Source organism: Microtus pennsylvanicus, chromosome 5 (assembly GCF_037038515.1).
Source record: "Microtus pennsylvanicus isolate mMicPen1 chromosome 5, mMicPen1.hap1, whole genome shotgun sequence".
Lineage (NCBI taxonomy): Eukaryota > Metazoa > Chordata > Mammalia > Rodentia > Cricetidae > Microtus > Microtus pennsylvanicus.
Window position 1 is genome coordinate 19915905 of NC_134583.1, and position 25696 is coordinate 19941600.

Below are 25696 nucleotides of genomic sequence, written 5' to 3' on the forward strand. Positions count from 1 at the left end.
TATGAGAAAGATATTTATTTTTAACAATATTAAAACAAATTATTGTGAAGTTCTACTACATAGTAAACACCTATGGAATTCACCTTCCAGAAAATGCTTCTGGCACAACTGCAGTGAAGGCACATAAGGAATTCCAGTTATTTGCCCAGAACCATTCAGAACTGTCTACTCACACTGTTCATCAATGGTCTTCATTGAACTGCTGCATTTTAGAAAAATTTCACCACTAATGCACACACTAAAAGGGCATTAGCAACATTAGCCTTTATAGGCATGTGCCATTCCTCCACAGAATCATGCAAGTGATTGAATAGCCACATGCAAATAAAGAAACATCTGAGTTTCCCTCCAAGATTAAAAGTTTCACTAGCTGGAGGTGTTTTATTGCTGTTTAGTCCTTTAACTGATTTCTATTTTTATTTATACAATTTTAATTTTATGATTTAATAAAGAAGACTAACGTTTTAAGAAAAAAGCAAGATTTTCCTTTAGTAAAATTAATAGTAAAAGTAGCATCGAATTGCTAAATCAAAATTAAACACGTTCTCTGAAGAACATCTGCACCTCTTTGATTTTGTCAGAAGTATATGTACAGAGAATCATAAGTATCAGCTCATCTGATTAGACTCATTTTCTTATAAAGAAAAACACCCTGTGCAATGAAAACTATCCTTGCACAAAAGATACTAATATTTGATTAATATTGAACACATATTTAATAAACTCTCTACTTTGTATTCTTTCAAGTTTAAAATAAAATTAATAGACAACATTGAGTACGAAAATTATGTCAGGAATTTAAGACTGAACTGAATATGGGATAAGATTACATCTTTCCCAATGAATGAAAGTCTTAGAAATGAACCCCACTGTGGCACAGACAGCACACCCTACCTATGACTGTTTAAATTAAACGTGAATCATGGAACTTAGACTATTCTGAGATAACAGGAAAACTCAAATTCTTTTATGACTAATCTGAAAAGTGCTGGTTATAACTGCTGATGGCTAAATATCATGTAAACTCTTTCTTTGTGTAGCTCTGTTTTTTTCAGGTATACACAGCCTGTGTAGAACATAAACAGAAGCCACAATTCTATCCTCTACTTATTTGAAAACACAAGACTGCATAAGACAGCATCAACTGTGGCCAGAATATTTTCTAAAGTTTTAAATCAGTTCTATCAGCCATAGTGATTTCATTGCATACAATATGGCGACATGTAGACTTACATTCAAAGGCTTCTTCTGCTGTTCATATGCTAACATAGGATTTTCCTGAGATAAACTATCCTGCCGGCATAAAGCTATATTCAGATTGCCGTCTGAATTATAATCTGACACCAGACTCAACTGAGCACAGTTTGTTTCTCCATCACTCGATATGCACAGTATCTTTGCGGTGGACTAGTCATCAATCTAGTATTAAGCAATGTGATCATAAAATTTTGCTTAAAATTAAATTTCCCGAACCATACAAAGACACACGGGAACAGGTGCTTTAGGTGTAGCTATGTTTGTTCTTCGCATGTAAACAGGAATCTCTTCTAACATTAATTAATTCAAAAGGAACAGAGCATTGTAGAGTTAAAACATTCCCCGGATATACATGTTGCATGTGTAAAGGTCTGATAAGCTTCAATTCATTTAGAAGGTTTGCTCTTGAATTCAGTAACCAGACAAGATCCCATCCTTGAAGTTATAATGAGAAAGTCATTCCCAGGAAATAACTTCTCATTGGATGGTCTCAGAAATGCTGCTGAGATAATCTTCAGACTTCATTATAAAATTTGTCCACTCCTGGCAAACATCGTCCATGGAGAACTCCTCACCTCCATATTCCAGAGGAAGAATGTCTGGGAAGTGCCGGAGTAGGCTTGATTTGTCATTGTTCCCATGCAGGTGAATCTGAAAGAGCCACGGTGTTTTAGAAGATGTTGTCTTTGACTTCACCATGATAGAAGCATTTCCAATGGAAAAGCAAACCTCACAAAACAGGACACACTGAGCCTGGCAGGAACATACAGATACTGCATCCTTTATTATTTTCCTATCTAGGAATGGTACTTGTATTTAGATTATGCTGATGTAGATGATGATTTTACTGTTTTCTTAGATTTGCATTGGTATATTTACAAAAGGATGATAAAATTTACTACCTGATATTAATTCATAGTAAACAGAAGCATATAGCTACATTCACAATTAGGCTCAAGAGGAGTAATTTATATGATTGCAGACAATGAATACAATACCATCAAGAAATTATGACAGTTGTGAACCCTAAATTTTCATTTTAAATTTTAAAAAGTGTAGCACAACAGTAAAGGGAAAATAAATCAAGGCATAGAAATCAAAAGTGGATCTTACTAAAGAAAATAAGCAAAAATATCTTTCCCACAGGTAGGGGTGTAGAAGGGCACGAGGCCCCCAGGCTTACACTAGAGAAACAAGAACTGCTAAACACACAGGCTTTTTTCTTCAATGGACAAAATTGACATCTGGGTGACATCTTTGCACCCAGAAGGCTCGAGTGGATGTTGCTTAACAATCTGGTAACCTTTAGCTGTTCTGTTGAGCCAGCCATCACCTGAATACCGCAGACTCCTATGAAAAAAGCCCCACGTATTTTGCAAGAGAGGCTTTTTTTAAAAAAAAAAAAGATTTATTTATTTATTTATTGTGTACACAGTGTTCAGCCTCCTTGTATGCCTGCAGGCCAGAAGAGGGCACTAGATCTCATTGCAGATGGTTGTGAGCCACCATGTGGTTGCTGGGAATTGAACTCAGGACCTCCAGAAGATCAGCCAGTGCTCTTAACCTCTGAGTCATCTCTCCAACCCCCAAGAGGCTTATTTTTCTTTTTTGCTGTTATGCTTATTACAAACCTTTGCTTCCTAGACCCTTATCCGCCTCAGTCAACAGAACCCGTTCTTGTGGAAGGGGTCACTGGTGCTTTCCAAACGAGATACAATTTGCAAAATAGTTCCCACGTAGCACCGCCTTAAGCTTTGTTGTGACAATTGTCAGGAGGAAACTTGTTCCCCAAAGTTTACTGTGTTTAACTGTGTAAGAGATAAACTGCCTGGAGTCAGACTCCAGAAATTTGAGCCAGCCTGGCTAACTAAAGCCATTGCTCAACCGAGTTTCATTCCTGCCTCTCTGCGGATCATTTCCCTGCAGAGCTGCAGGAACAATGAGGGTTGGGAAGGGAGAGATAACTCAGCAAACCTTCATTCCCAGCACCAACACTGGGCAGTTTGTAACTCCAGATTGCAACCCCTTGACTGTTTTTAGAGTATCTAAGATGAAATCAGTTAGAGGAGAAGAAATTCTATCTTCTATGGAAAGGAGAAATATTGACATGTATATTGTTTGCCAAGAAGCTGAGAAGGAAAAGTGCCTGGGTTTCTTTACCCATCTTGGCAAGCCTGATGTGAGTTAACTTTCACCAAGCTGCTTCACTTAACATCTGAGGGTTTTTTTGTTTTTTGTTTTGTTTATTATGTATACAGTGTTCTGTCTGCATGTATGCCTGCAGGCCAGAAGAGGGCACCAGTTCTCACTTATAGATGGCTGTTAGCCCCCATGTGGTTGCTGGGAATTGAACTCAGGACTTTTGGAAGAGCAGGCACTGCTCTTAACCACTGAGCCATTTCTCTAGTCCCAACATCTCAGCCTTTAAAGTTTTTCTCTTTTTGGTTTATATTCTCTCTTTTCATTAGATTTAGTTATTCTCAATTTTTTTAATTGTTCAGAATATAAACCAAAATAGATATACTTATTTTTAGAACTTTAAGAGTTAATCAGATGGTATCCAATGTTACTAAGTTACACTGAAGGGACAACAAAACACTAAATGCAAAGTAGCCAGAAGTGGCCAGCTTCACTAGAGCTTACAATTTAGGGATGACTTTTCTGACAGACAGAAAGAAATTGTCCTGGAGAGATAAAATTGCTTGAAGCTCTTCCAGAGGACCAGAGTTCAGTTTCTAAAACCTGTATCAGGTGGTTCCCAACCACACATAACTCCAGCTCCAAGAGATCTGACACTCTCTCCTGGCCTGCAGGGGCACCTGCACTCATAGATGCATACCTCCCCACAGATATATACATAACTGAAGAATAGAGCAAATCTTTTTTAAGACAGAAATACCCACTGGAAGTCACAAATAGCAATTAAAATACAAGAAAGAAGGAGAGGGACTGGGTAGGAAGAAGTAGTTCAATAGCAGTGGGGTAGCCTGAGAAAAGGTAAGGGATGGGGGAATGAGCAAAATAGATGAGATACATGCTTAGAATTGTCAATGAATAAGGAAATAAATTTAAGGAAAATAAAGAGAAAGAAATACCAGCTGGATCACCTACACTGCAAAGAACCTCTATACGATCATAATATTCTCACCAGGTATAAGATGTTATGCTTTCTAAAGATGGAAGAAAAGTTTCTAAGTATCTCATTATAATTACTACCATCATGATAAATGCCATCACTACTTATATTTTTTAGGCTTAAGTCACAATGTTCTTCCAGAACCATTTGTATCAGGCAAATGGTGCAACCTGTGCATCCCCCAGCAGCTGAGAAAGCTGAAATAAGAGGGTCACTTGAACCTAGAAGTAAGGGACAAGCTGGACAGCTTAACAGTACCCTGAATGGAAGCTGTGAGAATGTTCCTCTGTGGATCAGTGCAGGGAAGCAGTTGCTGTTGTGAAGAACAAACTTTTCAAACATTATAAACAACAAAACTTGAATTAAAAAATTCTACGTAAAGCTCAGCAGGACAGGTTAGTGAAAGCCAACCCCTTTGATTCAGCTGTCAGATATGAAATCATATTCCCCAGGCATGAAATGCTTCAGTTACACGTGTTGATATTTAAGACATTCTTATTTATATAAGTAACACATTCACATAACTTAGAAATCAAAACAAGATTAAAAACATACAGGGATTTTGCTACTAACTCTGCCTTCACCCACCCTCACTGGATCATTTGGAAATGACCCATATTTCTGTTTATCCTAACAAAATACATTTTGGTGCAAACATAATTATATGTTCTTACTCTCCCCCTTTCCCAGAAAAAAAGGTAGCCTAATATCAACACTGATCTGCATGACATGTATCTCACCTTGAAACACACCCTGCAATCTTGTGTGAATTTATCACAGTTACTTCGACCACCCCCTCACGGTGAATGCTTGATGGTTTTAATCTTTTTCTGTGTCTATGTTTTTGTTGGTACACAGCTATATCTAGCTGATGAATTTCCAGAAAATGTTGACATAGTGTGTCATAACTATTACCACACTGCCCTCTACAGGGAATAGATCTTACTCTCCAGTGATAAATGCACGTCAATTTCCCCAGAGTCTCACAGCCAGTAATGCTAGATTTTCTTTAAAGTAAATTTTAATTTATAAGAGTCCTTGACATGATTGATAAGATTTTCAATATTTTTCCAATGGTTTATGGCCAAGGGACATGGGAATATAGTAAAACTGTCCTTACATGGGAAGAAGTAAGAATGTTCTCAGGAGATAAAATAGCTTGAATCTATTTTACTCACCCGGCCCTTAATCTTTTCAGTCAGAAATGGTTTAATCATGGAAAAGACAGCATGGAAAATGACTGGCTCGTTTATCAAATGGATGCCACGAACTTTCAGTGGAAAGGAATCCTTTTGAAAGGAAAAAGAATTGACCTTAATAACACAACATAAATACTGCAGTTACATTCAGAAAGATTAAGTCTCTTCTATGAACACATTAGAAGTTTATGATAATGTTCTAGAAGATGGCCCATTGGGTAAAGTGATTTTATGCAAGCATGGAGACCTGAGTTCAGACCACAGGCAGTCACATAAACAGCTGCCATGGCTGTGCCTGTCCCCAGAGCAGAGGACCAGAGGCAAGCAATCTCTTCTCTAGCCGGCCTGGAAGAAATGATGAGCTCTAGGTTGATTTTAAGACCCTGTCTCAGAAAATAAAATGGAGAACAATAAAAGACATTAACCTCTGTCCTCTATGCATACGTGTGTGCTCATGCACACACACAGACACACACATTTACAACAGACTCTAAAGTGTGACTCCATTTTTAAATGGTTTATTCCATCAACACAAAGCCTGGTTTATCTATCACTGCTAGTGGACTCAAAAAAGACCTGTAGAAAGGCTTTATCCTCTTAGCTTAGGCCAAGTATTTAACAGCCATCTGCACTCTTTGATCAGAAAGTCTACTCCCCAATCACACATAAAGCTTCTCCTAAGGAAACAATCGCAACTTGAGACATATTTAACTTAGTATTTTTGCCAAAAAATATTTTTAGATAAAAACATCAAGCATCCATGAAAACTGAAAGAATATCACAATAGGCACACATTTTAAATTGTTTACATTGGCATATATCTTTAGTGTACAAGTCATACACTGCTTAGAAAGCTTAAATGGTTAATACCTGAAAGAAAATAAACCCATTCACAGTTTTCTTACGTAAAAGTTTCGTAACTGAGGTTAATACATACTTTTTTCTCTCTTACGGAGAATTTTTCCCGTTCTTGCCATTTTGAGATGTATTATTAATTGGGATTTTCCCAGGTCCGATGTATAATTTTATTTAAATTTAACTACCTTCTTGCATCCTGTGCTGTCCCATTGTTGCAATATGATTTGTGGTGAGCATTGTGAGATTTAACGTTGTTAAGATGGTCCATCAAATGGATGTCATCGTTGAAGTGCTCACTTCCTTATATTTGGGCAAGTAAGTTGGATCTAATTTTCTTCTATGTTACGCTGCACGGCACTGTCTGTGTCTAGGAAGAGAGGTGACTGTAGAACAGCTTTTACACTCTGCAGACCTGCACTAGGATCCTGAGGTCACTGCTGATTTGAAGTGGTCATTGTCTGCCATCAGCCAGGGTGGCCATTAAGTATAAAAACATTTGGAAACCTTAGGAAAGTATCTAGCACATAGTAAACTATTATTGCTACAAGGTACAGTGCACCTACTGTATTCAAGATAATTCATTAGCTGGGTCCCAGAAGTAGTATTACTGGGTTAAAGATAATGGCTTTTTAAAAAGACTTTGTGAGCTAGAAAGATGGCTTAGTTACTCATCTGCTTGTCATGCAGACATTAGGACTTGGGTTTGATCCCTAAACTGATGAGTTGTGGGGAACTGAGCATCTTGGTATATGCTTATAGTCCTAGCACTGGAGTGATGGAGAAGGCCCCTGGGGTTCATTGACCAGCCATTCAACCTAATAAGTGAAGACCAATGAGAGATTGTGTATCAAAATAGGGGAAATGACAACTGAGAAATGAAACCTAAGGTTTTCCTCTGGAATTTTTACATACATTCATGCATGTGTAGGTATACACACACGAACACAGGTGTGTACACAAAGATTTGATTTCTGAAGAAAGGCATATCAATTTATAGCTAGCAAGACATGTGATATTGTATCATTGTTATATTTTTGTAGCAGGCTTTATAGACTGCCAGCCCCCAAACCATGACATAAGATTTATTATTAATTATTAATGCTCAGCCTTAGTTTAGGCCTGTTTCTACTAGCTTTTTGAACTTAAATTAACCCATTTCTATTTATTTCTGTGCTGCCCCAAGGCTCGTTTACCTCATCTGTGTACCAACCATCCTATTGTCCTGTTTCCCATGTGTCCGGCTGACTTGGTCTGAGCCGGCTGCCTAGATGGCTCCCCTTTTCTCTCTGCCTGCCAGTCCCACCTATCCCTCCTCTGCCTGGCTATTGGCCATTTAACTTTTTATTAGGCCAATCAAATGCCTTAGGCAGGCAAGGTGAGAAAGCAACACATCTTTACATAGTTAAACAAATCAACATGAACAAAAACAGTACATCTTTCCATAGTTAGAAAATATTCTGCAACATAAACAAATGCAACACATCTTTACGCAGTTAAACAAATATTCTATTCCACAACAATTTTTGAGTCAAAAATTTGTTATTATTATCCTGTTGTTATTATTGTTCTGACATCAGGTCTCATCAGGCTGGCCTTCTGATCCTCCTGCTTATACCAGCTAAATGCCAGAATTTCAGATATATTCTACCACACCTGGCTTGAGTCAACATTTTAGTTTAGGAAGAAACCTTAAGTGACAAGAATAAAATAAAATCACTTTATATTTAAATGTATACATTCTATATTTACTTAGTTTGAAAGTATTTAATTTTGAGGTTTGTTACATTTTTAATAAATTACTTATATTTACTATTGACATTCTTTAAATATATCTATCATGTATAATATTTGTTTCAAAAAATGTACAAACACAATTAAACACTGTTATATATTTAACAGTTACATTGTATACACACACCTATACACACACACACACACACACACACACACACACACACACATATATATATATATATATATACACTAATAGTTTCAATGTATACTCACTGTAAGCACAGCAGCAATCTTTTTGGCTACAGATGGGGTAATCTGGAAAGCATGAGAAATTTGCCAGCCTTCCAGGTCAAATATAGCCTTGACTCCATTCCGTTGAGTTTCCACCTCCTGTACAATGAGCTCTGATGTGATCAGACTTACACGAAATACATCATAGGCTGTAAAAACTTTTGGGTCCCAGGATGCTACAATAAAATAAAAAGACATTGCATCTTAGCACTGTGTGAAGAACCAGAAAGATTCTTTAAGGGAACAAATTATTTTAAGGCCTAAAGGATGTGTAAAAATAAAATCATGAACAAGGAATCATGAATTAAGTAATAAATAGATTGAACTGAGGTCCAAATATTTGCCTGCTTCTCCCTGCTTCCTTAAATTTCTGGATATGAATAGATTTTAAGAACATGGCCTAGAATCATATCCAGAAATGCAGATCAAATGTGATTGATAAATGAGATCACATCATCACTTCAAGAGAGGGTCGTGCCTGGAAATGAACATGTTTAATGCCTCTGACAGTGCTCCAAGATCAGACATAAAAAAGTGTGAGCCTGGGTTGCAATCAGCAGCAAGAATCGCAGCAGCTTGTGGTTTGGATCTGAAGTCTACCCACCAGCTTATGTACATCAGTGTTCAGAGATCATACTGTCTAGAGGGAACTAGCTCAAGAGGACCCTAAGCTCATCCGTGAACTAAGGCATCTATGGATTCATAACTTAGTGGACAGGCGGCCGGTACTGAGAATTTGGAAGTAGAACCTGGTTGGAAGAAGTGGGTCATTATGTGTGTGCACTTGAAGAGGATATTTTGCTTCTTGTTCTCAGTTGTTGACTCCTGGTCACCATAATCTTGTCAGCTGTCCTCCATCACGCTCTCCCTGGTATGGCATTCTGCTTCAACACTAGCCCACAGTAATGACGCTAACTAAAGATGGGCTTAAACCTCTGGAGCCAATCTTTCCTCCTCTCACACTGACTTCCTCAGGAACCCTGTCACAATGATGGACAGATGACTAACACAGCAACCAAAGAGGTTGCTAAAGAAAAAGCCTGTAGAGCAGAGAGACAAGCTGGTCATCTGCCAGATCTCAGGGACCAGCACAGATCAGTCATGCCCCTACAGGCTTGGGCAGGAAGCTTGGCTTGGAAAGGCAGCTGTACACACCCAGAGAAAACACAGTACTTATGGTAAGAGTAGGTACTGATATTCCTATCCACACAGCCTGTCCCTCCCCACCATCCTTAAGACAGGTCATGGCGGGCAGAAATGATAGTAGTAATGGTCAGGGAAAGTGGTTGTCTTTAAAAGTGATCAAGACTTATTAAAAAATTGTCATATGATACACATACAAGAAGACAGGAACCAAACTCCATAGACAAATCAGTAAAAATCAAGAAAACAGTTAAAAGAGGAAGCTGAATGAAAAGAAGGAATAGCTTCACAGATGTAAGGGATGAAGAAGAAGCCATTTGTAAGGATAGATAGGGCCAGGGAGACGGTTCAGTGGGCGTAGTCTTTTGCCACCAAGTCTGACTGCTTAGCCCAATACCAGGAAGCAGCGTGGTAGAGGGAAGAACTGGTTCCTGATAGTAAAGTAGACTTCTGACCTCACCCATGATGTGACACCCCTGCATCCACACAAGCATACACACAGTAAATAAAGAAATATTTCGGAGAGGGTAATTATTGGCGATAAGACTGTATTGCTGAAGACACCACACACTTCCATCATCATGGAGCTGAAATGTGTAATATATGCTACTGCAGGATAAAAGTCGTCAACACCCTTACCCCATCTGTGAACCCAGAGAGGTTCCGTAATAACAGATCTAGCCAGATCTGCCCATTGTGGCAATAGTGGCATAACCACTATGCAAGCAACTCCTTCCCAATTATATGTGAGGCCTGCCACATACCTGGTATTGTAAATCTGGTCACAAGACTATAGACAGGAAGGTCATAACCCTTGTGGGGGAACCTATTACTACGATTTTACTAAATGCTTATAGTATCAAACTGCTTTCTAAATACTTGTCTTTCTACATGTAGATTAGTGCAGCTCTCTGCCCTCATTGGAAAAACTTCTTTTTGCAGTGGATGGCAGTTAACACTGACATTTACAAACTGTCAAAGTGGAGAGACTAAATGACTGTGGAGTAGTCTCCTCGGCCATAAATGGGACATCTATCACACACACGCGCGTGCACACACACACATACTCACACACACACCCCTCTTCAGGGACCATCGCAGAAGACCTAGTGGAAAGATTGAAAGAAGTAGAAGTTGGCGCAGACTCCTGGGAAGCCCTGTCCTCTGGGTGTGACAATGCTGATGAACTCCCGACCTCACGACAGCAGTGGTAGTTGTGATCAAGTCAGTGAACATTCCAGCGTGAATAGGGGAAGGACTCAGTGCGCCCCCATCCTGGCAAGAAGCTATTGTCAGATGACCTTTCTGGGAAGGGATAGCCTCTTGTACTCAGGGATGTAACCCCTGCTCAGCTGCCCATGTTCCAGGGGATGGTTGTATACTCATTTGCATATGGACAGCACCAATTGGACTTTAATAGGTTATTAAAAAAAGACAGGAGTTTGGAAAGGGGATGTGGAGTGATGTCTGCGAGGAGCTTGACAAGGTAGATATGATCAAAATATACACATGAATGAAATTCTCAAAGAATAAATAAAATATTTTATTTTAAAAGAGATGCTATTTTTAAAAATTCAAGAGAAATCTCAGAAATAAAAATTAACTGAAGCCGGGCAGTGGTGGCGCACGCCTTTAATCCCAGCACTCGGGAGGCAGAGGCAGGCAGATCTCTGTGAGTTCGAGGCCAGCCTGGACTACAAGAGCTAGTTCCAGGACAGGAACCAAAAAGCTACGGAGAAACCCTGTCTCGAAAAATCAAAAAAAAAAAAATAAACTGAAAAACATCAGTTGATGGGTTGGTTAAGTGGCAGCGGAGAACCAATCAGTGAAAGAATAATGGTTTAAAAAGTCAAGTTGAAGAATGTTTCCCAATCTCACATAAAAGAACACAATCTGGTACTGTCAAAAAAATTGAGACCAATGCAGCTGACTCTGGACATTTCAAAACCCAAATAAGTCAGAAACAAACAAACAAAAAGCAGGAAACAAGAAAGGAACATTAATGATAGAAAAATTTTTCCTTAGTTGAAAAAAATGCATAGCGATTCAGACTGGAGACCACTGAATGCCTCAAGGGTGTGTGAAGCAGAAAATGTTTCAGGTCGGGTGTGGTGGTGTACACCTGGAATCACAGCTCTTGGAAGGTAGAAGCCAGAGAATTGGAGTTCAAGGTCATCTTCGGCTATACACTGAGTTCAAAGCCAGTCTAGGTTCTGTGAGATCTTGTCAAAGGAAGGGGAGAAGGGAGGAAAAGAGGGAAGAAGAATAAAAGAAAGTTTAATAACTAAGAAATTGAAAAAGCTCAGAAATTCAAATATCCTTGCTTTGGCATCCAAGTAAGTTGGCTGTGCTATTTATTGAGATTGTGTTTGGGGGTAGAAAGATCATATGTACACATTCCACAATGCAGAACAGAAGACTGCCAACCGGATGCAGGAAGAACAGAAAACCAATTGTATTAATCTGAATCCCCAAAGAATAAAACATGGTAAAGACACAGTTCTGGTAATCATTTGTGTTTATATAATACCTATGATAGAGACTGTCTAGACTAGATCTGTTTTCCTCCTTTATAGGAGAGAGAGATAAAAATACATATGAGAAACTGATGGGCTGGAAACATGACTCAGCAGATAAGAGTGTTCTATCTTGCAGAGGACCTGAATTTCATTCCCGGAACCCACATTTCTCACAAGCAGCTCACAACCTCCTATAACTCAGCTCTAGGGGACCCCATTCTGCCTCTGGTATCTCTGGCCATCTTCATTTGTATGCACATACCTCTTTACAGATATACACAAACGCACATAACTTTCTTAATTTTTAGAAATAAGATACACGTGAAGTGAAGGCTGGGGCCAGTGTCCCGAGGAATTCCAGAACTGAAAGGCCAATGAAAGCAGGTACTTCCTGTGGTAGAAATGAAGAATGCCACTCTGGATGAAGGAAAACCTCCTGGAATGCATGGTAACAGAGACACAGAACAGTGGTTCACAGGAGAGAAGTGCTGGCTTACTGCAGAAGCCAAATAGAACTTGGCCTGTTGAGCAGATTTTCTGGAAAGAGGATTGCTTACTACAGTTGCCTAACGTCCTTTCAGAGAGTTGGGAGGGAAATGAGACCAGGGCTTACATGAGAATCTTGAGAACCATGTCCGGTGACTGGCAGGAACACAAAGAGTCTGGCTGAGGGCAGGAAAGTTGAGACCAGAGGTGGCAGGTGGAGGCTGGAGTGGGACCAAGGAGGCGTTTTTGTTTTCAGAGGCTGAGCCTTAACAGCTCTAAATGCTAGTTGGTATTAGAAAGCTGTGAGGAAAAAGATAAAGACCTAGAAAGGGAAGAGATGGCCATGAGATTTGCCTTTGATTTACAGCAACTCAGATTCTTGGTAAGAATATAGGAAGTATTTATTCAGCTCAAAACTAGGACACTACAGATATGCACAAATGCACATAACTTTTTTAATTTTCAGAAATAAGGTGCATGTGAAGCGAAGTCTGAGGCCAGTGTCTTGAGGAATTTCAGAACGGAAAGGAATTTCAGAACGGAAAGCAACGATGACAAAACGTGAGCTTGCAAAGGGGATTTGCAGACTATAAAACAGTTTCTGACTCATTTCCGAGTCAAGCCAAGTGACCTGTCAGACCCGTTCTGCCCTGTATTCACCTCCTGTGACTATGAATTAAAAGTTCAGTTCCTCAGCCCAGCAGCCTCAATTCCACTTTTCTATATATATGCTATAGTTATGTGCAGGCTAGTAGTTACTGTCAAACAGGGGCATCACTGAGGGTTCTATTGCACGGTACTAGCTAAGTAAGCGCTATAAAGAAAGACATGAGAAATTAGAATTTTATTTCTTCCCTGGATCTACTTAGCATTTATTAACTATTGTGTCTCAGTTAATGTTCTCATTTTATATGTGTGTGTATACATATATATGTGCCTGCATGTGCTATATAAAATAAGATGTAATTCTCACAGCAACTCTGTGTTTATAAGTTTTTACTATGTGCCTTTTGTAGATTTCAATAAAGTCAACATGCCCCATAGCTTCAACTCATAATAACTCAATTATGATTGAAACTGAATCTTCATTGCTAAAATTTGCTTTTGCTTCTATAGTATGATAGTAGTAAAGGCTTCAAATTACATCCTCTGTTGTGGTGCTGATAGAAGTCCACACAGAGGGAAGGACTCTGCATTTTCTCACTGCTTTTACCGTGCAAGCATAATACAGAGGGGAAGTTACTGCACTGGGCTTCTAGGGGAAAGTTTATCACAGATGCAGCTATTGCATTAATTCAATTCAATTGAGAAAATCTACAAAATCTTATTCTGTCCTTTTATTCATAAAATATTTCTAAGTTTCTTCCTTTTATTCTAAAATAACATAACACACAGGAGGCTCATGATATACCTTCCTTTTCTGACCTTCCTTCAACCTATGTATCTTTGAGGTTAAATATCTTTGAGTTAACAGCAGCTCTCTCTCTCTCTCTCTCTCTCTCTCTCTCTCTCTCTCTCTCTCTCTCTCTGTGTGTGTGTGTGTGTGTGTGTGTGTGTGGCTATACGTGGAGGAGGTCAGAGGTCAATGGTGAACGTCTTTATCATTCTCTACATTATGTTTTGAGCCTCGAGCTGACTGATTCAGCTAGACTTATGGGCAGCAAGCCCCAGGCAACTACCCGTCTCCATCACCAGGATTATAGACACGTACTTGGGCATGCACTAGCTTTTCACATGGGTTCCGGGAAACTGGACAAACAAGTGTTCATGCTTACATAACAAGCTTTTTACCAACTGAGCTGTTATCCCAGCTCCAAAATAGCACACTTTTAAGTAACTATACTTCCAGAAGCCTAGGCTATACAATAGACCTGTTAATGTGCTATTAAGATATTGGTGATTAAAAAAATCATATTGGCTTTTTCACTATAAAAAGTTTGTTTTCACCTATTTTGTCTCAGTATCTAAACTAGAAAAACAAAGCAAACAACAACAAATGCCCAGCCAGGCACTCCAAAACCCAGACACTTAAAAGGGGGCAGAGGGCTAAAATAAAGCCGCAGGATGTTTCACTTTTTATGCTCTCGGGACTTAAGCACAGTTGTCGCATAAAATATAAGCAGCACTTAAAGGTGATCTCAGATAAACTGGGTACAAGATTTAGTATAAGTGTGTCCTGGGAACACTAAAAACTTCTGTGTGGTTTATCTGAAATTTGAATTCTACTGTTTTAAACCCAAAGTTTTTGTAATATGTTAGTCTCTTTGCTAATTCAAACATATATGCTGGCCACCCCATCCCTAAGAAGCTTCCTTTGGAATGCATGGAGCAACAGAAGGACAGGAAAGCCACTACTGTGTGCTTGCTGGTGATACATTAACCTGGTACAAAAAATGCAGACTCCAGTGATACTCATTTACATCATACGTTCAAGAGTTAAAAACAGTATCTTGATCCTGACAAAGCAGCAAGCCATTGAGATAAAGGCAAAGGTCTTCTGTAGAGATGAGCAGTGAACACTGATACATGTGCATGTTAAATCTTTAAAGAGAGAGCTACTGGGTGTGGTACCTGCCTGTGATCACACTGAGTACTAGGAGGCTGAGGCAGGATGATCGCTTGAGCCCAAGAAGTTCAAAGCCAGCTGACCTCAAAGATCAAAGTCTGCATGACCAGTAGTTTGAGACTCCATTGACGCAGGCAGGCAGACAGAGATAGCTCTTCGTAAGTATATTTGAAGGAATTTCTGCTCCTGAAATGTTGGTTAGCTAGCTGCATTCTTTTAAATGGACCATGAGGCAGAGCTGGGAGAGTGAGAGTCTCTTCTCTCGACTGGAAGTTTTAACCACACAGAACTAAAGAAGCAACAGAGATTACAGGTCACCAGTGACGGATGTGAAATTTTATGTCTCCTCCAAAGTCATATGCTAGAAATCTACCTCTAAGTTCATGGTATTGCTCTGCCTGCACCCCTCTGACACACATACACACACATGCACACTCGCATACACACACACACACACACACACAAAGACAGAGACAGGCACACATACATACATACAGACAGACAGACAGACAGAGACAGAGACAGAGACAGAGACAGAGAGAGCGTATGCCAAGGTTCAAATGTAGAAGTCAGAGAATAATTTTAGGGAGTCGTGTCTTTCCTTTTGTTATGGGTTCCAAAGTTTGTACTCAGGCCATCAGACTTTTGTAGCAAACACTTTGATTTGCCAAGCCATCCTAACAAAGTAGTTCATGGTCTTGGGAAGTAGATTTGGGAAGATGATTGGGGAAGAAAGGTAGAGTCCTCATGAATGAGATTAGTGCCATTTTAAGATGCCCCACGGGCTACTATATTTTTTATACTATGTGATAAAATAGTATAAATAGGCTGAGAAAATCTCTGTGTACCAAAAAACGATCCCTCATCAGATCAAAATCACTGGTGCTTTAATGTCGGATTTCACAGCCTCCAGCAGTAGGAACTAAAATTCAGTGTTTCTAAGCCACCAGTCTATGGGACTGTACTATAGCAGCCTGGTGAGATAAAACATTGGCGAAAAGAAACACCAGAACAGCGAGTAATGAAAGGGAGAATTCAAAACAAAACAGGAGGGAGACGAGCTGCATATGACTTACCAATTCTGTAAATAAGAACTCTACTGCCAGTGGGATCTCTGGATCTCAACACTCCATGGTAGCCAGCCTTCAAAAGTCCAATGACGCTCCGAGGGTGCAGATCTGCACTTAACTCTGGGCATTCTGCTCGCCATTTATAATAGTTCTTCAGTAACTGAAAAATAAAATTAAATGTGTCCATAAATGATGTACATGGTAAACATTTTGTAAAACAGTTGAAAGGCTTGATATTGTGTGTGAACATTGTCATCTATCATATCAGAATCTGGAAGGTTTTTTTCATTATAAAAGACAGAGCTCCTTTCATTAAGAATTCGAGATCGCAAGAGTTGGCCATGAACTCAAGACTCTGTCATTTTTAGTTGCCCTCCATAATAGTCTCCCAAAATAGTCACCAGCAAGTCCAGACCTTCTGATGTATAACTTCCCAAAAGACGTGGAATTGGCTTTGGATGTGAGTTGGTCTTACACCCCAGCTTTTTCAGATACTGTAGCTGTGGAAATGAAAGTATGCTGGACCCAAAAGCCTGGTGCCTTCTGAGTTTGACCCAGGCATATGTAAGATTACTGGATGGGAGCAGACCACATGGAGAGAAGCCCAGGAAGTGGAGAGGCCATCCTATATAGTCTAACTTCAGTCAGATTACCACTGGATACCATGAGGAACCAAAATGCATCATTGCCCTGAGCTTTTGCCAAGTCACAGAGCACAGGCAAGTGTGAAATCATGCTGTACATCAAAAACATTAAGGGAGGTTTCCTACTTAGCAATAGATAACTAAAATACTGCCCCTAGTACTTTTAGAAGAAGGACTGAAATCCAATCAAATAAATTAGAAGTAAAGGAGCTATATTACTACAACTTTGATCTTGGCAAAATAGAGTGTAAAGGAAACTCGTTGTGCCACCCACAGAAGTGCCATAATAATTGGCGAGTCAACCAAAAATTTTTTTCTTTTGATTTTTGGCATTGTCTTATTTCCTAGATTGGCATTGAATTGTTTTATGCTTAAAGGGTGTTCTTAGCCATGTCAAACCTCAGTTAGGTGAAAGGCAAAGAAATGGCAAGCATTTTGTGGAAATACTAGGAAGATACTGCATAGGAACCTTGTCCTTCACTGACTTAGGGTCTTAGTCTGGGGAATCTTCATCAAAGGAACTTCCCATTTGAAATCTGTTACCATAAACATGATAGCTGTAGCCATAAAACAGTGGTAATCCAGATAATCCTCCTGTATAATAGCTTACACAGAAGGGGAGTTCTGAGCTGGGGAATGAGTCCCTGGCTAGGACTGAGCTGGAGAAGGACCAATTGGACTGTGAGAAAAGTATCACCATGGAATCCTACAGGACAGGGCTTCTGTGGTCCTCTCTTCTCTCTCCTTCCTTCCTCTTCCTATTCCTATTCTCATGTTCTCATCTTCTTTTTCTGTCTGTCTCTGTCATTTCTGCATCTAATGAAGTCTCCTTAGCCTAAACAAGAGACTTGCTAAAAGTCAAATGCAGCAAAGTAAGAAAGAAGAAAATCACTCAATTTGCCAGCAAAAATATTTGGTGACCTAAATAGACATTTCCAAAGGCCGCAAGAACAAGAGGCACATTGTAGCTCTGATGCATTCATTCTGTCCACATACTTGCTCTTCCTGTCCTAGGTGGCATCAGAATCAGTGTCAATAGTGTTTTATGATGCCTAGTTATATTTTGACAATTTCCTCAGACAAAGGTAAGTCTTTAAATCTGTATTCTGTGGAAATGCTGAGAGCAACACCTTGGTGACCATATAGAATAATGTTTTATTGTCCTGGGAATGTAAAAGTGTGTCTTGCTAGGGAGGTCATTCTAATGGAGGCAGCACATTCAGCAAATATCTTCAGACTGTGGCCTCGGGAGATGAAAACAGGTTGAATGAAAGAACAGATCAATGTGTGAAGCCATTAGCTGTGCCCACGCTTGAAAAGAATCATCTCTGTGAATATGAACAATTACTGCCATGCATCTTGACACTTCAATCTTCCAAGGGCTAAGAATCCAAATCTCTGGTCATTTATTCTACACTGATAAACAAATTCCCAAATACAGTTGGCATAAATGTTAATAATAAAAACAAATTGCTACTAAGCAATTCTCAGACCAAACTCAAGTCCATAGCAACAGTAACCAAAAAAAAACCAAAAAACGCTTCAAATAAATATTTTTTACTATTGTTACTAAAAGCTGTCTATTTCAGTCAAAAATTAGAAATGTCTATTTAAATGTTTGGTTTATGGTGGGTACCCTGTTACATTTTCTGTCTGTTTTCAAACCATGACATAGACATCAGACACACACACACACACACAAAGTATTCGTGCCACTTTTATGAAGTACAGTACCATCTTCTCAGTTTTACCTTATAAGTAACTACCATTATCATAGGTAATGAAACCTTAAGAAATTATGTTTATCCACCAAGAAGAATGAAGATTGAAATTTACATATGGTATGATAAACCTCACAAAAAGAAGCTAGTCTGATGGAAATTGTCAGGAAGAAGAAAAATTGTTTTGGGTTATTTTGTTGCTAATAGTATAACAATACAGATGATGCCACTTACAAAGAGATGAAGTTTATTTTGGCTCACAGTTCTGGCCCAAGGTCTAGTGGACCATGTACACTGTTGGTCTTCTTGCTGATAGAGTCCTCAAAAAATACCAGGCATTATATGGCATGACTCAAAGAAAACATACATACGTGTGTGTGTGTGTGTGTGTGTGTATGTGTGTGTGTGTGTGCGTGCACGCATGCGGCGCATGTGTGTAGTATGGTCTGTCTTGCTCTTATAAAAACTATCAGTATTCTATTGTGAATCCTTCCAGTTTAAGACAGAAATGTAAAGAACAGATGTAAAGATTTTCATGCTTACTGTTCGGAGTAACTTACAGGTTACTCTACAGCTGTGTGAATACTGACGGGTTACCCTACAGCTGTGTGAGTACTGACGGGTTACTCTACAGCTGTGTGAGTACTGACGGGTTACTCTACAGCTGTGTGAGTACTGACGGGTTACTCTACAGCTGTGTGAGTACTGACGGGTTACTCTACAGCTGTGTGAGTACTGACGGGTTACTCTACAGCTGTGTGAGTACTGACGGGTTACCCTACAGCTGTGTGAGTACTGATGGGTTACTCTACAGCTGTGTGAGTACTGATGGGTTACCCTACAGCTGTGTGAGTACTGATGGATTACCCTACAGCTGTGTGAGTACTGATGGGTTACTCTACAGCTGCGTGAGTACTGATGGGTTACTCTACAGCTGTGTGAGTACTGACGGGTTACCCTACAGCTGTGTGAGTACTGACGGGTTACCCTACAGCTGTGTGAGTACTGACGGGTTACTCTACAGCTGTGTGAGTACTGATGGGTTACCCTACAGCTGTGTGAGTACTGACGGGTTACCCTACAGCTGTGTGAGTACTGATGGGTTACCCTACAGCTGTGTGAGTACTGATGGGTTACTCTACAGCTGTGTGAGTACTGACAGGTTACCCTACAGCTGTGTGTGTACTGACGGGTTACTCTACAGCTGTGTGAGTACTGACGGGTTACTCTACAGCTGTGTGAGTACTGATGGGTTACCCTACAGCTGTGTGAGTACTGATGGGTTACCCTACAGCTGTGTGAGTACTGACGGGTTACTCTACAGCTGTGTGAGTACTGACGGGTTACTCTACAGCTGTGTGAGTACTGACGGGTTACCCTACAGCTGTGTGAGTACTGATGGGTTACTCTACAGCTGTGTGAGTACTGATGGGTTACCCTACAGCTGTGTGAGTACTGATGGATTACCCTACAGCTGTGTGAGTACTGATGGGTTACTCTACAGCTGCGTGAGTACTGATGGGTTACTCTACAGCTGTGTGAGTACTGACGGGTTACCCTACAGCTGTGTGAGTACTGACGGGTTACCCTACAGCTGTGTGAGTACTGACGGGTTACCCTACAGCTGTGTGAGTACTGACGGGTTACCCTACAGCTGTGTGAGTACTGATGGGTTACCCTACAGCTGTGTGAGTACTGACGGGTTACCCTACAGCTGTGTGAGTACTGACGGGTTACCCTACAGCTGTGTGAGTACTGATGGGTTACTCTACAGCTGCGTGAGTACTGATGGGTTACCCTACAGCTGTGTGAGTACTGACGGGTTACTCTACAGCTGCGTGAGTACTGATGGGTTACTCTACAGCTGTGTGAGTACTGACGGGTTACTCTACAGCTGCGTGAGTACTGATGGGTTACTCTACAGCTGCGTGAGTACTGATGGGTTACTCTACAGCTGTGTGAGTACTGATGGGTTACCCTACAGCTGTGTGAGTACTGATGGGTTAGTTAGTCTACTATGCCACAGCTTAACAGTGAGTACTGAAAGCTATTAAGACTAGAAAATACTAATTTATCATAACTTAGAAAACCAGAATAATAAGAAATGTCATTATAACTGAGGGCATTTTGGAATTTTCTTCCTACAAAGTGTTAGAGCTTATATACCATGAGGAGAGATTGCAGTACCTACCACTTCAGAAAAAAAATAGAAAGTTGCAGACATTTGCCCTCTCCTCTTTCCTTCCAGTTGGCAGACAAGACAGAGAGGTCACAAGCAGAGACTTGGGTTCTGTCCAGCGGACTCAGACACAGTCCTACTAGGCAGTTCATCAAGGGTCTGTGCAATGAAAACCATTCAGCAAAAGACGGAATACAGGAAATGTGCACATTCTCGCAAAGGCTACGGACAGATTCCATACCCTTACCTGCTTATTCATGACTGTTTAAAAAGCAGCTAAGACCAACAGTTCATAGATTTAGTTATTAGATCTCTCTCTGTATTTTTAAGGGCTTCTTTCAAATATATGAACTGTGTTTTAATATTCAGTAACTGCCAAGTGCATGCTAGTGCATTCCTTGATCAGGGTGTTCAGAAACTTCACACCCAGCATGAACAGGAAAAGAAGTGAAGTGGTAATTTAATTTAGTAGGTGCAGCTGTTATTTCATTCCTAACATCAAAATAATCTCACAAAATTGAAATCAACATTAAAAGAAGAGCAATTCATAATCCATTTCTAAAGAAATTGTTGGTAGAAGCATTTATAAAAGGGTTGGGGATGCAGCTCAGTTATGGACAACTGTCCTACCATGTACATAGCCCTGGGTTCAATCTCCAGCTCAAAAAAGAAAGAAAAATAATTTTACGGTACCCCAAACAGAGGGTAAGGGTTTCAAACAATAGTATAGTGAGTGCTTGTCCTGTGAAAAACCTGAGTTCAATTCCACAAGAGGAAAATGCTGGTCCTGTGAAAGGCAACTCACTACAGGAGTGTCAGTGTCTATCAAGATCACAAGGCTCTTCAAAAATGAATTAATGTATATAAAAATAAATAAAAACAAGGAACAGTGGATGGGTGGAGAAAGCTTGTTTCCCCAGCTCTACGGCTGCTGCACATCAGAACTTAGTCCTGATGATGATACGGTGAGCTTGGAAGCCTCCTTCTGATGCACTGCTGACGTCACCAGATAACAAAACACCAATAAAACCCAAGAGCAAACAAAAACTAGTCAATACTTTTAATCATATTTAAACGTTCTAGTCTTTCAGAAAGGACAGGGTTTAAATATCAGAAAGGCTCTAAGCTAGGACAAAGACCTTATTTCTTTGAAGTAGATAGGTATTTTTGAAGCAAAAAAAAAATTGAACAAGTGGCTAAAACCAAAAAAAGATAACTGGAAAAATGAGTTTTAGATATCTCAAATGTGGTTAACCTCAATTATAACAAAATGAATGCATGTTATAATGAAAAGCTGTTTCTCATCTAGGAGGTATGAATCATATTTGGTAAGGCAGCGTACATATATGGAGAAAAAGACACCATTATGCAGTGCACATTTTATTGGTGTAGCACACAAAGTGAAAGCTCCCTGCAAAGATGCTGCATGTTTCTTCACTGAAAACAGGAGCACACTTTAGCAACTGATGAACTTGTGCAATAAGGACGCATCAAGGTTAGCTCCTATTTATGTATGAAGTATAAAGACAAACTAGAATGCAAAGTCAGTGATAGAAGAAAATAGACACCGACCTGCCAATGGCATTTTTTTTTGTTCTGCTAGACAGAATGAGGCTATTAAAAAAGGGGGGGGAGGAACACTAAATAACAGGCTAAATGGTGAGCATGGCAATGCTGGGTCCCCATCACTGGATGAAGGCATGAGCAGGGAGCATGGCAGTGCTGGGTCCCCATCACTGGATGATGGCATGAGCAGGGAGCAAGGTGACATTGGGGTCCCCATCACTGGATGAAGGCATGAGCAGTGAGAAGGTGACACTGGGGTCCCCATCACTGGATGAAGGCATGAGCAGTGAGAAGGTGGCACTGGGGTCCCCATCACTGGATGAAGGCATGAGCAGTGAGAAGGTGACACTGGGGTCCCCATCACTGGATGAAGGCATGAGCAGTGAGCATGGTGACACTGGGGTCCCCATCACTGGATAAAGGCATGAGCAGTGAGCATGGTGACACTGGGGTTCCCATCACTGGATGAAGGCATGAGCAGGGAGCATGGTGACACTGGGGTTCCCATCACTGGATGAAGGCATGAGCAGGGAGCATGGTGACACTGGGGTCTCCATCACTGGATGGAGGCATGAGCAGGGAGTATGGCAGTGCTGGGTCCCCATCACTGGATGAAGGCATGAACAGGGAGCAAGGTGACACTGAGGTCCCCATCACTGGATGAAGGCATGAGCAGGGAGCACGGGTCCTAGCACCACTTGGTAACAATCTCTACAGCCACAAACAGGGAACTGATTCGGTATGTTTAATGTAATACCTCCATTTTAAGAGAAAATAGAGTCCAAAAAAGTGTAAGACGTGTGTGCTTGTGCTCACATGAGATGATTCCATGCAACAAGTGGCCCAGAAAAGACAAAATAAAAAATAAAAACACAGGCACCTGTTTGAGAGAACACAGACCACATGCGCGAAGTAACAGGTAATGTTACTTCTGGGCACTCAACTACTACTAACTAAAGTTTGTGGTAGGAAGTTTTCTTTCCTTCTTTTTTTTTTTTTTAGAAGTTCCTGTGCACTTTTTACTATTTTGTATTATTTGTGTTGCTTTTGCCATACATAGCACTTATCCAATAAAATTGGTTTCAATAAATTTGGAGATGTTGGAACTCAGCACCCTAGTGTTTTCCCTTGGAGAAAGGTCTCGGTCATGGTCAGATCGCCCGCTGACCGCTGACAACTTACTCTGTGCCAAGCACAGGGCTGAGCACATCTTGTTCTACCAGTTACAGGTTAACGTACAATTCTCGAAACTACTGTCCGGTCCTCACAGTTACTAAATGAGAAGAGCTCTGACGCGGATGGACAAACTCAAGGTCGCACCTCTCCAGTACCAGGATCCCTCCCCCGTGTGCTGTGAATACCTGTTACACAAAAGAATCGCGCTTCCCGCCCTGGATTCCAAACATGCCAAACTGCCTGACAGCCCTGTCATTTAGCTCTATTAGCACAGTCCTTTTCAAGATGCCTTCAGATGTCCATCTCGTTTTTCTCTGACCTCTCTTGGAGTTACTTACTAAGGAGTGTAAGGGCTGAGTTTCCGTATCTCCACTCTGCCTAATCCTGGAGACCGTCTTGGACGGAGAGAAGTCGGACCGGACGGTCGGGACCACAGTTTCCGCGGGGAGGGGGGGGAGGGACACCCGGGGCTCGGGACGCACCTGCAGCCACATCTCCAAGCCTGGCTCCCGTGGATCCTGCCCGGTGCACACTTACCCGCCAGGCCAGGTCCAGATCGAAATCCCGGGCGCGCAGGAAGCGCAACAAGAAGGCATCAGTCAGCGGGTGTGGGGTCTGCGGGACGCCCGCCTCTTCCGCTCGGCGCCTCAGCTCCCTCAAGCCGGGTTGTACCAGCGGCGAGTTGTCGGGCAGCGCGTTGAGTTGTGGCCCGGCCACTGGCCCAGACCGCATCTCTGCCATGCCCGCCGCGCCACCGCCGCTGCCAGGGCGGCGGGGGGAAAAGCATGGGCCCAGCGCCACCCTCCGCCCCTCGCCGTGGCCGCCGCCCCACGCACACTCACCCAGGCAGCCCTGGACTCTCTCACCCCGCCGGGGCAAGGGACACGGCACTCTCTTAAAGGAACCCACGTGGTGCCCTCGGGTGCTGATCGCGTTCTTAGGGCTTTCTATAGTAGCCGGAGCCAGTCCCAGTTAAGGAAAGTCCTGGTGTTGAAAGTCAAAAAGTTACTTGGAATGTTTATGAGTAGGCTGCCAGAGGACCTTTCCCACCCTTTCCTTTTTGCCCTCCCCCTCTGATTCTTTCTGCGAAGCTGTAAAGAGCATTTAAACAGCTATCTAACAGCCTGTGGCAGAAACTCTAGGCCCCCTCTACGCTACTCTTTCCTTAAGACTGAGTGAGTTCCGGTCATCTCTGGTATTGTAACTCGTTCCAAACTGCAATTCAAGGAAACAGCCTTGGCAGTCTTATTGCTCCTCCCCCTCCTTGCTTCTGTCCAGGAAAATGCTTCCCAGATCTTGGCATCTAGCTCTGTTAGAGTCATATACAAATTCAAGGGGTGAGGGTGGAGGCAGGCAGTTTTTAAACATCATAAATGTATGTGTCTAGATTTCATCATAAAACTCTTAAGTGATGGTATCAGGATGTTTGGTGAAGAAGACCACGCCAACAGATGACCCGGAAACCTGAAAATGCATAAAAGAACTTTTTTCTTCACTTCCATCCATCGAAATTATCGTAGAATTGAACTGCCACTTAGACAGAGAGAATCCATAAAACTAATTCCTCTTGAATGTTCAGCACATGCTCACAAAAGGCTGATATTGCAGGTGAAAATAGACCCTCGCCATCAAGGAACTCAGAAGGGGAAGGGAGCAAGAATGTCAGATGTTTCAGTCATTATGAAGTGGTTCTTGGGTGGCACCCTCTGAACAAAACAACACTCTGCTTGCCTTGGAGAGGTTTTCATTCTTGTGTGGGTTGGGGGTAAAAGCAACAGAGATAAATCATACATTAACAAGGGTGCTAGTTAGTTTCTTTTTCAACATGACACAAATTAGGCTGACCTGGGCAGTTGAGGAATTACCTCCATCAGGTATCTGGGTCCATCTATAGAACATTTTTCTGGTTAATGACTTATCTGCAAGAGCCAACCCATTATGGGTGGAGCCACCCAGGGCAGGGGGTGCTAGATTTTGGAACAAAGCAGGCCGAACAAGCCACAGAATGCATGCCAGTAGGCAATTCGCCTCAGTGTTCTCCGCTTCAGTTCCTGCCTCCAGGTTCCTGTCCTGAGTTTCTGCCCTGACTTCTCCCAGTGATAGATTCCTACCTGGGAGCATATAATGAAAGAAACTCCTTTCTCAAACCAT

At 41.2% G+C, this 25696-nt stretch overlaps 1 protein-coding gene and 1 long non-coding RNA gene across 2 annotated transcripts; both read right to left on the reverse strand.

The window, feature by feature from the left end:
• Window positions 1-24666, reverse strand: Ttpa (alpha tocopherol transfer protein). Its single transcript, XM_075971325.1, has 5 exons — window positions 24083-24666; window positions 16266-16419; window positions 8458-8651; window positions 5572-5682; window positions 1-1908 (listed from the first exon to the last, which is right to left on the reverse strand). Exons 1-5 carry the CDS (start codon window positions 24284-24286, stop codon window positions 1735-1737), a joined length of 837 nt encoding a protein of 278 aa, XP_075827440.1. The 5' UTR covers window positions 24287-24666; the 3' UTR covers window positions 1-1734.
• On the reverse strand, window positions 11135-12612 carry LOC142849355 (uncharacterized). The gene is made up of 2 exons (XR_012910566.1): window positions 12400-12612; window positions 11135-11840 (listed from the first exon to the last, which is right to left on the reverse strand). It is a non-coding gene; the product is annotated as an uncharacterized LOC142849355 (long non-coding RNA).
• Window positions 24667-25696: the final 1030 nt, after the last annotated feature.